At 37.6% G+C, this 16,004-nt stretch overlaps 1 protein-coding gene across 1 annotated transcript in view; it reads left to right on the top strand.

Annotated features, from left to right (window-relative positions):
- LOC124288771 (sodium-dependent noradrenaline transporter-like) overlaps positions 1 to 16,004 on the top strand; it is a 37,361-nt gene that overhangs the window by 14,465 nt on the left and 6,892 nt on the right. The window contains exons 8-9 of the mRNA XM_046725300.1: positions 2,264 to 2,364; positions 2,824 to 2,905. Coding sequence (XP_046581256.1) covers positions 2,264 to 2,364; positions 2,824 to 2,905 — 183 coding nt within the window. The remainder of the gene's footprint in view (positions 1 to 2,263; positions 2,365 to 2,823; positions 2,906 to 16,004) is intronic.

The raw sequence follows: 16,004 nt of genomic DNA, 5'->3' as shown, positions 1-16,004 counted from the left end.
GCAGCTGAAGGAAGATCACCATACTGGTGACCATGGGGTTATATTCCGATGTTAAGGGAAACTGACATTTAAAGAATTCATGTGGCATGTCTACAATGAAACAGCTAACACTTTTCTCAACATCCTCACTCATCATTTAAATCAAAATGGAACAGCACCGGTTTCGCGCCAGTCCTTGCTTTCCACCTGCCCTCTGTTTTGTACTACAATGAGACTATATTCTTTAGATGAACCCCTTATCTCCACAATAAACGACCGTAGTAGTCAAGTCAGGCCTCATGGCTTTTGTTAGGAACTGACACGACTGCACCCAGCTTGAGTTTCAACAAACAGCATTCAGTGTTGAAAATACAATCTGAACAACTTCAATCTGTCAGGTGAAGTAGAAACATCACATGTTGCAAACCAATTTGGTAAATCACGCCAACCGAAATGATTGTGATTTGCCGCCCATTACTTATTACTCCCCTATACTTTTTATACCGTACATATATTCCATTTCAATGTCAAATGTTCTCATTTCACTTTTTATTGTATAAATAGTTTTCGTCACGATATGGCTGAAATATTGCCGATGTGACGGTAAATAATAACTCACTCACTCCCCTATACTTTCCAAAAACAATAAGTCAAATAGGCCAGAACATAGAATGTCAGTTCAAATTTATACCCATAACAGATATTACTTCAATAATCAATAAAAAATATGTGTACTTTGCACAGCCTTCAGACGAGCGGGACATCGACACCAAAGGCAATTTATAAATTGCTATTATTGTTTGTATGCTAACGCTCCTCTTCAAGCAACGTATCTATATACGAACAGTTTGGAGCTATCGAGGCAGCAACTGGGTGTGTAGAGGATATTCTACCAAAACGATTTCACAAGAAACAACTTCCAACTGTCATAGCTGCTGTGTTTATGGGTGCAGTTTTCCTCTCTGGACTCATCTTCACCACCAATGTGAGCATCACGTTTAACAATTCATAATAGTTGAAAGATTCATATGACAGATTTATGAAAACGAACACTGTTATCCAACACTTGTGCTTCCTTCGGATGTTTGGACAGATAATGCTTTGGTAAACAACATCTGCAAACTTTGAAACCGAGATAATGCAAGGTTTTCACGTTTATAGATACACACTGTCAGTCTGTAGTGTAGATCGTGAACAACATTATTTCATACAGATATTCACTGTTATGCACTGCAGTGTAGTTCTATTTTGATCGCCAACTCTTGTACATTTCAGGCCGGGGTGTACATGTTCCAGTTAATAGACTGGTATGTGGGTGCGGTGGTATGCTTAGTGGTCGGCGTCTTGGAATGTCTGGTTGTTGGATGGTTGTATGGTTCGTGGAACATATTCCTTTTGTATATATATTTGGCAAGCAAACAGCCAGCATGTGCTACGTATTGTCCAGACTATTCAGAACGCTCCTTTTTAACTATAGTGAGTTCCCTTTGTTTGATAGTATTCACATTAGACTAATGAAAAAGGATGGAGAGTCGGGCAACCACTTAACAAGCATGAGTTATACCCCATAGAAAGAACAATATACCGTCATGTGTAAAAAAATTCATGAATACAGATTCTGAGCATGTATGACAAGCTATGTAACCCACCTTTAGCATTTACGGAGGCCTTGCAATATCCTATTAAAAGACAATAAAATGTGTAAAAGTTCACATGAACATAGTTTCTGGGCATGTTCAAGAACCAATGTAACCACCTTGAGCATTAACGCAGGTCATGCAATCTCAAGAAGGACAAAAATTAGCTCGATTTAACATTGTTAAAGGATTTGAAGACGTCCCAAGCATTCTTCCAACGGATTTTAGAAACGTTTGGTTAGTCCCAGTTCAGATAATACTGGAGGTCAATGTCACTCCAATATCATTTGTTGTTTAAATTCCCACTTATCTCCATCACAGAATACCTTCCTGTAACCGATATGTTTACTTTTATCAAAACACCACCTCCCGAAATAGCAACCCTGAAAAGGTGACGTGACGTTAAGTTTACATCGAAGCCTGTGGACATAAGCCCTGTATAGATGTTATTTACAACATTATATAGATATTGCTAATTGTACTAACCTTGCAAGTCTGAAAATTAACATAGAATAGGTTTTGTTCATTCAGCTACTACATTTGCTTAGAATCAGATATTTTGGAACGCAAATTTAGTTATGTGTATATGTGCATGCAATTGTAAGATAAGTGTCCAACATCTGTTGTTGTTTTTTGTTCTTCACAAGGTGTGGAACGTTTCTCTGTTGACGTTGAGGCTATGATAGGAAAGCGGCTTCCAGTTGTCTACAAGCTGATGTGCTTCATCGTTGTTCCTGCCTTGCTGCTGGTGTGTAATACATTTTTTCTTCAATACAGACTCGTACAGAGATTCAGATTGATAAAAAAGAGTATCAGATTCTCTGTTACTCCTTCGAGTCAGTTTAACGAACATGAGCAGACACAGAAACAATATTTTTACGGATGTTAACAAATATTGTTTGGACGTTAGGCAAAGAAAGGTCGTTATTGCTCACTATAAAAAAAAACTTAAGCATCGGAAAGTATCAAGCGAATTTCAAAACAAGAAAAGAAAAAAATATCTATTCCCACATGATCATGATCGATGTGTGGCCCTTTAGCGATGGGTAATTCCCAACATGTTTACAACGTGCTTGTTATTTTAATTGTTGTTAATGATATACTATTCACTAAGAATTTAAGAACTATGTGTGTATTCATAATGGATCACTGTATATATATAGGAATCAGGGACTATTTTAACATTCACACCGTTTGCTATATACAGGCATCTATGGTGCTAACCATCGTAGCCTACAAGCCACCAACATATGCAGACTATGAGTACCCACCAATCGCCGTCACCATTGGTTGGTGCATTGCTGTACTGCCAGTAGTTCCTATCCCTGTTACTATGGTGATACATATCCTGATGCAGAGAGGCTCCTTTGTTGAGGTTCGTTTTAGACCTAAAAAAGTACTGTCTAAAGCTGATATAACAGATACATTCTACTGAAGTCCCTCTCACTGAAGTCTCCCCTATTCAATTCTATATAATTAAAATGAGGTGAATTGATTTTCAAAACAGAACCTTCAAGCATTGCCGAGCTAAAATGATAAAATAATGATAAATAAATGTATAAAATGCGTTAATCTTTACAGCGCGTGAAGACAGCCATGACACCAAACCCTGAGTGGCAAAGATGTAGGCAGCGGTATGGCATTACAGAGGACGCAGATGTGTCTTACAACTTGAAGGAAAACCTGCTGCATATTTTCAATCGATAGCAGGCGGTCTGTGAGTGAGTGAGTAAGTAAGAATTGCTTTAAGCCGCTTCAAAAGTATTGCAGCTATTTGCGGATTAAAAATCAAATATTTCCTTTAGAAACGAATATATAGTAAAAGCAATGACGACGATCACCTTTGAAGTCCATTTTCACAGTAAACAGTAAACAAATGACATTCAAAATTTAAAACTTATATCGTGTACAAATTAATTCAATTATGCTAAAAGTAAATGGTTAGAAACAGTACTGAACAGTTCAGCAATTGTTTGATTACTATAAGAAAACTGTTGAATGAGCGAAAAAAGGTGCTTTAATTCAGGCAATTTAAGTTCAGCAATTGCAACCCAAGTTATATTTGCATCTGTTATATAAATAGAGGATACTAAACGGCCTTCCGTATAATACCATTTGATACTAAATCTTTCACGAGATTAATAAAAATGTTTTTTCACAGAAGCGAGTTTATTACTCTCCAATATTAATTGAAAGAAACTGCCTACAATGTGATGACTCCTTCAACTTTCCGCAAGTCAAGCTAGGTCTAATACCACTGTGAAAGATTAGCATTGTGGCGTCATAACTGTCATACGTCTAGCGGTATTACACTTTAGTAATATTGCCGTAAAAATAGTACACTGCAGTATAATATAGGTTGTTCACTGGTCTCGAGGGGGGCATGGGCTGATGTACCCTCGATGTTTATTTATGTTCAACCCGTGGGCCCCGAGGGGCCAGTGAACAACGTATTTATCTTACCGAACACCTCAATGGTAATTTTGAACTGTTGGATGCACGGGTATCGGATCATAGTATGGAGTACAAGACGACAAGAAAAACGAATTTAGAGTTATCTCCCTTAAATCGATTTGCATTCGCATCATACGTGATTCAATGTTATTCGAGATAAAGGATTACTACCACGAAGTACCAAGTGAGTTTGGCATTCCCAGCGGGGTACATAAAACATGTTACTCGCTTGTAAGCGGGGTACATTGAAAATAATAGAAGAGCGCTCAGCCAATCAGAAAACGACATTTATGTGTCAGGCAAGATAATGCTGAATACAGACTCAAAGTGGAGCAAGTAAGTATTGTTTAAGGTAGCATCACCAATGTTGCAGCCATTCGCGGCACTAAAATGTCAGTCAAATATCACATTCAAGGGAAACCAACTGATCTCTGATATAAATATCTATATTTTTTCATACAGATTGAGTTGCTTTAAATATGCTAAAATAAAGTTGATAGAAACATTTCTAAAAAGTTCACATAAAGTAGAAACATCATCATAAAAACGTTTTCTGATTTTGGGGAAAAAAACACGTTCTAGCATGATGTGCTTGATAGTAATGGGTGAGTGAGTGAGTTAACATTTAACGTCACATCGGCAATATTAAGCCATATCGTGACGAGAACAGTTAATATCAATATTCAAATCAATGAATCTGTAACATAAAAAACCTGTCATTGAAGGACAGTAAAACGACTAGCTCTTAATTTAAAACTAGTATGCTATCATAAAAATATATTACGAGCTATAACGGTACAATACAAGAACGGGCTATAGATCAACAGCAACTGACTGATCAAAGGTAGATCACCAAACTAAGGACCAAAGGGACTTACAGTACCTTTGCTACCTACATGGGGTGAGTAAGTGAGTTAAACTTTCACGTAACATCGGCAATATTTCAGCCATAAAGTGACGGGAATATTGGGCATACCACAAGAAAAAAATGGTGATTTCCAAAAATTTCCAATTTGGAAATATCATATTTCCAAAAATTTCAAAAATTGGAAACATGATGTTTCCAAGGGTTGGACATTTTTGGAAATTTAGGAAGGATTTTACCGCTACTTCTTTCAGTTTCTCCTTTTCCCAAGGATCCCCGTCAGTGTATAGACTGTGTATTCGTCCTCCTAGGAGTGTATTCATCCTCCTATGCGATCAGCTAAGAACCAATTCTATATGGTATAACCAGGGAGACTATAAGACGTAGTAGATTATCCCTGGTATAACTTCACTCGTCTGCATCCTTGTTGTTCTAGGTGTTAAAAATTGATATTGACTGTCATATTTGCCCTGATATGGCTAGCATTTTCCAAAATACCGGTTTAAGTGTATGTTTTTTATTATTATCCACAGAAGCGCAAATAGTTTTGACCTGTCACGGTTTGCATAAACATAAATTACATAGACCTACGTTACATCATTGATTAAATAAAAGTTTACCGGACCCACTGAATAACTGGACAGGGTTTATTACATGTCATAAAAGTGAACCCTTGCCAGGGAATAATAGGTTTATTTTAGTAGAATACATTCTTTAATGGTACCCTCTAAATAACACCTGTCACAAGGGATGGACCGTTTGGGTGGTTTATCATTGCGAAATCAACAGTCAAGACTGTTGTTTTAAGACTGTAGGCGAATGGAGAGCAACCCATTTGGGTTTGTGGTCAGAGACGGTGTTATGCAGTTGGTGTATTCACGAAATATCATGAACTTGATAATAGATAATTGGTTATATTGTCCACACACGGGCGGACTGAGGCAAAAAGAACCCAAATGAATTCCTTCTTAAAATCTTTATAGTGTAACTATTAATTTGGTCATATACAATAAAAGGTGACTAAATGTTTAATTTTAGATAACGTTAAATAATTTCTAGAGTTCATATCACAGATGATTCCAGAGACAAATAGTCTATGAGATTCTAGTTTATGAAAAGCATTAAATTCCAAACAAGCCAATCTGTTCTCTAATGCTCAGGAATTATTACCACTTACATGAAAATAGTTTGAGATGTCGACGATAGTTTGAGATGCCGACCTTTCAATTTTTATAAGGCTCAGGACGTTGACAAGGGGTAGGCTTTGAAGTTTGTGTGTTATTTTAGCACATGGCTAATCTCATGTGACGTGTTATTATAAGCTGGTGGTTGACGGAAGTGAACACATCGCACACGGAAGTCGACGGTGTAAACACATGATTAAAACAATCATATGATGAACACATTTAACAAGGCACTGATCCAGAGCAATTTCCGCGCACTGGTTGTTGCTTTTGTTATTGTTTTTCTCCCCTGAGCACCCGGATGATATCCCAGTATTTCCAATGGGTTCGTGACCTTTGCTGCGCCACCCGCATGCGCAATTGATCGTATAGGTATAGATTGATCAACAAAATGAAATCTTTTTTACTCGATAATATTTCCATCTTCATTTTTATTATAACAAATGAAAACAATTTGAAGTTTAATCATCTGCCAGTGGTAAAACATCATGACTGAAAAATAAGGAAGTCAATGTATGTCTTTATATTTTGTCTTATAATCCTAATTATTTTATTGCCATATTTGTATGCATTTTGAAACTTAATAAAAAGCGTACGATCTACTTATACTTATAGCGTATTTATAACATGACTGTAATATCTAGACATATTATAGAATGCCAACATGAATCATATCTCCCACACGCCCTCGGTATGACCTAGTGTATGTTGTCTGTCGCATTACGCTACACGGCGAAAACAAATTATTCTGTTGAATTCTACCACAAATGAATAAAAACAAAATGCAAATATTAGAAATAAAACAGACTAAAGTCTGCAACAATGTCAGGTTATTACCTTGTTCGAGTAATGTATCCATCAATATCCACATAGGTTTAGTCCCGATTTTGACAGCCTCAAATTTGACAGTGAAATTTCTCACTTCTGTAATTTATCTAGCCCGTTATCCCAATTTTGACAATGAACTTTGGTACCCTTGTCAGCTCTTCTCGTGCCCGTTTTTTTACATAACTGGTAAGGATATAGGAACCAATAGAGCTTTGGTCTGGATGTGTATGCTGTTTGTCCCCTCTTCTGACAACAGTCCCATCTGCTGTTGTAGTGACTGAGGCTGTTTTCAGGCACTGACATCTCCATATAATGGTACCATTCCTGTTGGCAGTTCGTCTCAGGTACCTATATCCATCCAGCAACAATTCTCCACCTGCTCTCCTACCATCTCACTTTGTACCTTTCTCAGCCATGATGAAATATGATAAGGAAATGTGATGTATATGTGGGCATATATACTTTGCAAGTAATTGGTAAAGCTACTTCTCCCATCCTGCTCATGACGTAACCTTTTTTAAATATTGCATTCATACATCTCAACGGATAATGCTGCTTCTCGCATCCTTTTCCCTCAGTTGATTGTGATATTAGTGTTCAAGAATGTTACTTGTTCTGTACTTCTCTCGGGTGATTGCATTTACTAGTACATAACTACCCTTAATTGGTGCAGCTAGTTATCCCAGGTTTGAGAGCGAAACTTCGCGAAACTTTCTTTAAAAAGGTAATTTAATTAGCCAATAATGAGCAATCAATCCACTTGTGTTTTTCTTGGTCATCTCCTCCCCCACAATCCCCACCCGTACCATTGTCTTGATAATTAGCATGGTCTGGTGATCCTCTTGCGCCTTAAAGGTCATATGCAACCAAAAAATCAAACATAATTAAAACACAATTATCACTTATTCATGACATATAATATACATTGCTGATTATGAAAAAAAGATATAAACAAAATTATAAGCGTACAATCGCAAATCAAAAGTGCAATATTTTGTACTTGGGTTTACTTCCCAAGAAACGAAGCAGCCGGGATACCGAACCCAGTCAGAGCGGTTGGGTGTGCACTCAAGTGTAACGGCTGGTTCATTTGCAGATGCCTCACGTCTCGTGTGTGTGTATATATATATAGATGTTAGGTTTTGTAAAAACATGCTCCTTTCTTTAATATAGAACAAGTTTTATGGATAACAACTTCTTTATTTCGTGGGTGCGACGTTTCGATACAGATTCTTGTACCGTTGTCAAGCTCTCTTGCTTGACACAAGAATCTGTATCGAAACGTCGCACCCACGAAAAATAGAAGTTGTTATCCATAAAACTTGTTCTATATTGTACGTCTCAACTTCTAAAATGCCACTCAAACAAGTGCTCCTTTCTTGTGTATAACATATTGCAATCAACAAACATCATAACATGTCATGTGTACAAGTATCACCTGCATGGCTGTGTAATTACTTAATGTGACAGAGACCGAGCGCGGGCCATAAATCGATGCTTCTTGCTTATGGTGTGTAGCCTGATTGGTGTTAAGTTCAATTTGCATGTGGTCAGTGATCGAAGTTGTGTATTGAACATTGTCATTAGCAGACAGGCAGGCAGACACATAGGTGTCAATAAAACAGACATTGAGTTTTGTCTGTGACAACGACATATCTATATCACAGTTAGACATTTTTGCTAAATAATCACATTGCTTTTAAGTATCAAACTGAGAAAGTGACTCGGTAAGAAGAACGTGTGGTGAAATAGACAAATGAAATTATATAAACAGTTATATCGGTAATCTACTGTCATAACATATAAAATGCTCGCACCTGTGAAATATCAACAACACATTAGAAATATAGCTCACACCAAAGCCTTCACCGAGTATTCACCGGACAACCCGCTTCCAAGCTGCGTTAACCTATTTCACAGCCCAACTGTTGAAACCACTTTTCCCCAAAGCGCTGGGGGAAAATTATGGAATCGTTTGAACTCCGATTTCGCGCGGGTTTTTTCATCGCGTTATTTTTAACTTTATAAGTTGAATTTGCATTTTTGATGATTTGTTTCGGTCAGTCCATACCGAAAGATATCAGAATCTGCAAATTTGTGTTTTACGTTGCATGTGACCTTTAAATAAACAACATGCCCGACTAGCAAAAGAGGAACTCCCCCATCAACTTACTGGCGGTTAATACATTAAAAGAAAGATGTTGTTTTTACACAGGTACCTTACGACAGGGTGTAATCAGTATACATTAGTAAACTGTACATACATAAACACTACCTTTTGACAAATCCGCTGTGCAAGATAAAAGTAATTAATCAACCAGCGTGTTATCGGTTAATCCTTTGGTCAATGTTTGTTTTGTATCTCAGCTGATAATTCGTCTTGCTGCACTTCCATGAGCATATTACATAAAATGTAATACATTTGGCACATCAGACTTTAATTCATAATGCTGAGTATTTACACAAGAAATGCGAAATGGGAACCTCTGTCAGATAATCTGAGTGGTTTTACCATCATACCAGTTATAAATTCAAACTGGAAAAAAATCCACAGTTACAAGCTTGGAAATGTCATGGAAAGATGAGATTTCCAATTTTGGAACCATCCGCAAGGGGAGATAACTGGTGGGTGATGGTAAATGATTGTTCTGCATGGGCTAATAGCGGCATTGGGGAGGCATGAGTGTTTCATGGGGGCGTTAAGGCGACTGGTGGTAGTCTTTGATGTTTGGTGTTGTTTTAGTAATGATTGTTTAAGGGATTAACGAAAGGATTATCGACTTGACTACTCGAAATTGCAGTGGTGAACACATTTTAAATGTTCAATGTTTAACTGACCATCAAGTCAATTATGACATATAACATTATGTAGGTTTATACCACCAAATACTGGTTAGGGCAAAGGGGGTAGTAATCGCTGAATTGTATGCAATGTTAATTGACCCCTGAAAAAACTTATGGGCCGACCCTGTTTGGAGGATACGAACGGAACTTCATTGTTGCATAAGAAATACATATAAGCAACAAATACAAATAGGTAACTAATCAGTCTTCGACGGACTGTAAAAAAACTAGAGTATCACAGATATGGATATAAAACTAACATGGAAAACTAAAACATTTTAATGAACGCAGACAATACAATATAAAATACGGGCTATAGATCGCCAACAACTGAGGGTAGATCACCATACTAGGAACCATGGGGACTTACATTACGTTTGCTACCTACATGGACCCTAGTTGGATTTACACCATCCCTTCAGCCGCTGGTGATGGTAGAAAGATCTAGCCGAAATTTAAAATAACAAAACTACTACGATTAAAAAATATGGTTGAGCGAAATTGACTTGGAAAGTTTGGGACTTACGTATCCTCTCAGGAGGACAATAATTTTTCGCTACTTCGACCAGTAACTACCAGTTATAAAACTTTCTCTATTTACAAAACAGATATCAAAATTCATTTAACAAATATATCTCTTTTAAAAAATCAATGATTAAATGATAATTAACATTATTAAAAAGGCCCTTTAGTTTTTGTTTTATATTGAAATATTTATCCCTTATGATGGAGAAGTCCACACAGTCATGCAGGACATGCTTGACCTTAGTTATCTCATCACAAGGGATACAAAACGGAGGATCCTCACCTTTCAATAGATATGCATGAGTATATCCTGTGTGGCCAATACGACATCGTCGTATGATGACCTCTTCAAATCTGGGCTGCTACCTACATGGACCCTAGTTGGATTTACATCATCCCTCCAGCAGCCGGCGATTGTAGTCACATTTAGCCATAATTAAAATCGCAAAAATTCTAGTTTGAAATTTACTTTGAGAGTTTTGGGACTTACGTACCCTCTCAGGAGGACATTAATTTTACAATACTTTAACCCCCCTTGAGGGTACAGCCACTAACAATCTTGTGTTACCAATTTAAACTTCCAATCGTTAAAAAATATCTATCTACAAATTGTATCAGTCAAAAGTTATCGATCAGTTCAATTTCTTTTAAAAACTCAATAATTAAATGATAATTAACTTGGTAAAAAGATCTTTTTACCGTTTTAACACTGAAATATTTATCCTTTGTGATGATAGTAATGGGTTTATTGCAAGGGTGGAGCAATTGAGTTGAGTTGTTTATCATACACGGTCTGATGAGGAGGATTGAGTGAGTGAGTGAGTTAAAATTAAACGTCACCCAGGCAATATTTCAGCCATATAGTGACGATAAATGTTGTACATACACAATATATACAGGTAATTAAATACCCAGTCATCGACGGACTGTAAAATAACTAGAGTATCTCAAAAAGAATTAAAACTAGCTAGTATTATTTTTCAAAGTAGGAAACTATATTAGACAATACAATGTAAAAATGGGCTAGTGATCGCCAACAACTGAAGGTAAATCACCATACTAGGGACCATGGGGACTTACAGTGCTTTTGCTACCTGCCACGGACCCTAGTTGGATTTAAACCATCCCTTTACACATCTTGCCGACAGATAACATAACAAAAATACTACGTTTTAAAAATCTGATAAGTCTATATTTAACTTTGAAGGTTTTTGGACTTACACACCCTGTCAGGAGGACAATAATTTTACAATACTTAAACCGATAAGGAGGACTGAAAACACCGTTTAAGGCCGGATTGGGTGGATTAAAGAGGAGTCTAGAAACATACTGAAGCGTCCGTCTGATCTCAAGACAAGGCTCATTAGCGTCAACATATTGCCTTTCAACAGGAACAGTTCTATATTCATCTAAACATTAGTCTAAGACCTTGGTGGTGAATGGTGTAAAGCTCTTGAACATAGGATTTACAGGTTGAACCATATTTAAAACAGCCATAATCAAGTTAAGATCTTATTAATGATCTGTATAGATAGATCAGAGTTTGTTGGTTTCCATCCCATTAAGCATCTGAAACAACCTTTAGTACATATCTTTTGGACATTTAACATTCAATTTGTTAACAAGAGGAATATAAGACTTAAATTATTCGATCTTCCCAAAAGCTTGTGATAAAATTAGGCGTACGACTACAAAGACTCATTCCGTGGAGATCCTTCAAAATGTCATGTTTCCATGTGTCATATGCCACTTCTAAATAACAAAAGATTTAACCATTTGCATAACCATTGTATGGAAAGGACTCCAGTCAATGAGATGATCGATGGCGCTCATGTGGTACCTGAATCCGGACTGAATTGTCGGAATCCAAGTACTAGACAAGATGCCTGTTGACCATGCGTTCCACGGTTTTACAGGTGCAACTTGTTAAAGTAATTGGACGGTAGTTGACATGATTTGTGTGATCCTTCCCTGGTTGAGGTACAGGGATGACTGCAGCCTCATGCCACGACAAGGGAAAATTACATGTTTCCCAAATATCATTAATATGGACAAGAAACGTCTCAGGTAGATGTTTCAATAACTGATAGTGGGTATCATCTGGTACAGACGCTGTACCGTGAGCTATATTTAGAGCCTCTTGTAGTTCACAGAAGGAAGTAAGGTTCAGTGTAATCTTCCGACTTATCGGATTTGAAATCCAGAATTTCATTTTCCTATTGATTCTGATACATTTGAAATAGCAGATGATGTGTTGATGTTTAGCTTATTGGCTATGTCATTTTTGGATGTTAAAATGTCTATCTCAGTTTTTAAGTGCTAAACACTGTAAGACGACGTTTTACCTTTTATTCTTCTTACCATGTTCCACACTTTATAAAATGGAGTGCGAGTGGTCAGCTTGGAAACAAAATGTATTCAGCAGCTACGTCTACTTTGTTTTATTTTTCTACGAACATTTTCTCTTGATATTCTCAAGTGTTGCAAGTTAACTAGTGCAGGATGTTTATTAAAAATTATTTCATCCTTTTTCTTCTAGCATTTTTGTAATGTGCATTGTACCATGGTGTACTGACAAGTGGAGTTGTCGAGGACTTAGCCAGGTTTCACATTTCTCCTTCTACCCCCAACACAAACCAGATAAAAGAACAAACATATTTGTAAGCCACCTGCGACACATGTCGAGACAAAAAGAAAGAGGGGGATTGAAAAACATTTTATGTCAAACAGTCATATAGTTACAAACCAAGGGACTTCGACACACTCAGTATCGCAAGCAAATCATCCTTCACATAGCCATCCTGTTCACCTTCCAGAGACCATGTCGCTTAAACAGTCTGTCAGCTTTGCCACTGTTGGCTGCTGATATAGCATCCCCCTGCCCTTAAACTATGCAGTCCATACTCGGAAATGTCAGGAACCAGCGCAGCAAATGCATTGAAAAATAACTCGTAATCTTGTCTAAGACAGTGGCTTATCTACTTGCCTTAATCTATACCTGTCACTTCACATCGAAATTGATCTCAACATATACTCATCTGAGTGATCAAAAATATCTGCTAATTTCAGATAACTTTTGAACTGTCCCACGGGACAGAATTCAGAACCAGTAAATACAATCACAACCCCTGCACCGCCACGGTAAACATCTGTCTTTGACTTCCCCACAAACATGGACATGTGCTGCTCATGAAATACAACGTCTGATCTAAGTATACGCAACAACTCTTCCGATCGCAAAAAGCCACAATATGCAATAGCAACCATTGTAACAATTCTACTGTCCTTTAAACATGGTTTGCAACCGGATGATCGAAACAAAGCTCTTACATGTTCACATTGTCACTGGAACTTTCTTGACAACTAATTTTGAAAGACTTCGCCTACCCGCTTCTAAAACATTTTTCATGGGAAAATAACAGGCAAACCATGTGACTGAGCCCAGACTTTAAAACGCTGAAAACCATAAGCATACGCTCTAGAAGTGGATGATGCCCTTGCATCATCTAGTAGACCTGCTTAAGACGACACCTCAGTCCTAAGAATCACAGGGCGGTGGGGTAGCCTAGTGGTTAAAGCGTTGGCTCGTCACGCCGAAGACTCCGGGTTCGAATCCCAACATGGGTACAATGTGTGAAGCCCATTTCTGGTGTTCCCCCGCCGTGATGTAACTGGAATATTGCTAAAAGCGGCGTAAAGCCAAACTCAAGTCAGTCAGCCTAAGACTTACATGCAGCTTACTGACAGCGTCATGGTACACACAATCAATAATACCTGAAACACAAGGAACATCGTTCCCTGTAATCGATATACAATGGTAACAACCACCAAACAATCCACCACCATAACGACTAGGCACATATGCCTCTTTGACCACAGGAAGATGCAAGGCATCTTTTGCTATGAATGATCATTCGGATAAAGTAATGGCCCAAAGCTAGCCGAGTGCCACCTAAGAACAGCCAGTGTTCCCTTAGCCTTATACCTACGCATGTGCTTCAATACTCTGGCTACCAGGTAGACAGGGGGGACAACCCAGTTCATCTCACCGCTCCAATCAACTGTGAAAGTATCAACAGGCTCACGCTCTGGATTCAAGTACCGAGAATCAAAACGTTGGGCTTTCTTATTATAGTAAGAAGCAAAGCTATCAACTGTATGGGTACCCCATTTGGGGAAAGGGCACGAAAGGGCTGCTTGGAAGGAGAAGACAAACTGTTAGCGCCAGAACATAAGGAAGACTGGGTGACAGTTGCTGACGGCCTGGAATAAAGTACAATTCGGGTAGTTTTCGATTCTTCGAGCTTCTTAACAGCCATGGCGTCCGCGCGTGAAATCTTCCTCTCATCAACGAAGTTATCGGCAAGAACGTTGGCTTCATATTCATATACTGTTTCCCCGCGCCCTCTGACGTATCGACAGTCCTGATGTGTTTGTTCCGCTTCTCAACACTATCGATCTCAGACTACCAAAGATGTTTGTTTTAAACATATTTTATTGAAACATTGAATGGAGTGGGCACAAGTTATCAAACTTAGGAATGCCCTCTCCCAGAAGTTACATATTTCATATTTACAATAAAAAACATTGACAACAGGGATTTGTAGAGTGAATTTACAAGATCTTTAAGGATGATGCGTATAATACAAGCATAACACTACAAAAAAAAGTCAGGGAGCTTAATATATCTATGTACATGTTCAAATAATAATTCATTTTCACATAGTGATAGTGTAACATGACCAAATAACAATAAATCTACATTAATAGGTATGCGAAGCTCTAATGACAACATTTACACTTACAAACAACTCTTTACGCTGCTTTGTATACAAAGAACGTTCTCAAAGATGATGCCATGAATTTTCACAAGGACAACCACAAGTACAAGAAGCATCTGATCTTAAATTAATTCTAAATAAATCGTAATTAAGCGAACTTGTATTGTACCTCAGTTTTGTGTGAGTAATGTTAAGTGTTCTTGTACCAGACCAAAAGAATGACGGGGCTGCATTTATTTTACTTTGAATTTTCAATTTAAAACCTGCTAAAGAGTCTATGTTTCTTATTTCTATGGGAATATTATACCACATTCGTACAGTAGATGGAATAAATGATGATAAGGAAAGTTTCAATCTCGTAAATGGAAGGGAGAAATTTAAAGAGTTGCGAAGGTTATATGATGATTTTTGGCCAACATATGTAGGTAGTAATTCCTGAAGGTATGATGGTGCAATATTGTGAAGAATCGCAAAATAAGCAAAGTTTCTTTTTCTTCTGCGTTCACTTGGGCTTTCCCAACCAGTTTCAAAATACAAATGATCATGAAAAGTATATTTTGGAAGTCCTGTCCCTATACAAGCTGCTTCTAACTGTAACTGTTCTAAGGAGTTAGTTTGATCAGCTGTACATCCATCCCATAATTCACACGCATATTCAAAATGAGGACTCCCAGATAATCGGCCTTTCCGTATTGCAAAGTAAATTGCATCTGCTTAAAACCGTCGATTGTGTCTGAGTTAAAGGAATACTGAATTCTGTGTCCCTCGTGCTTCCACACAAAATCATTTTCAGACTTCAACAAATGTTGTGCGTCGTTTTCATTCACACCAGCAAATATATGCTTTAAAAGCCTCAACATTCTTTAAAATGCTATCTAACTTTTCATAAATATCTAGCTGTTCAGAC

Source organism: Haliotis rubra, unplaced genomic scaffold (assembly GCF_003918875.1).
Source record: "Haliotis rubra isolate DU_JTF1 unplaced genomic scaffold, ASM391887v1 Scf424, whole genome shotgun sequence".
NCBI lineage: Eukaryota > Metazoa > Mollusca > Gastropoda > Lepetellida > Haliotidae > Haliotis > Haliotis rubra.
This window is presented reverse-complemented; position numbering and strand designations above follow the sequence as displayed.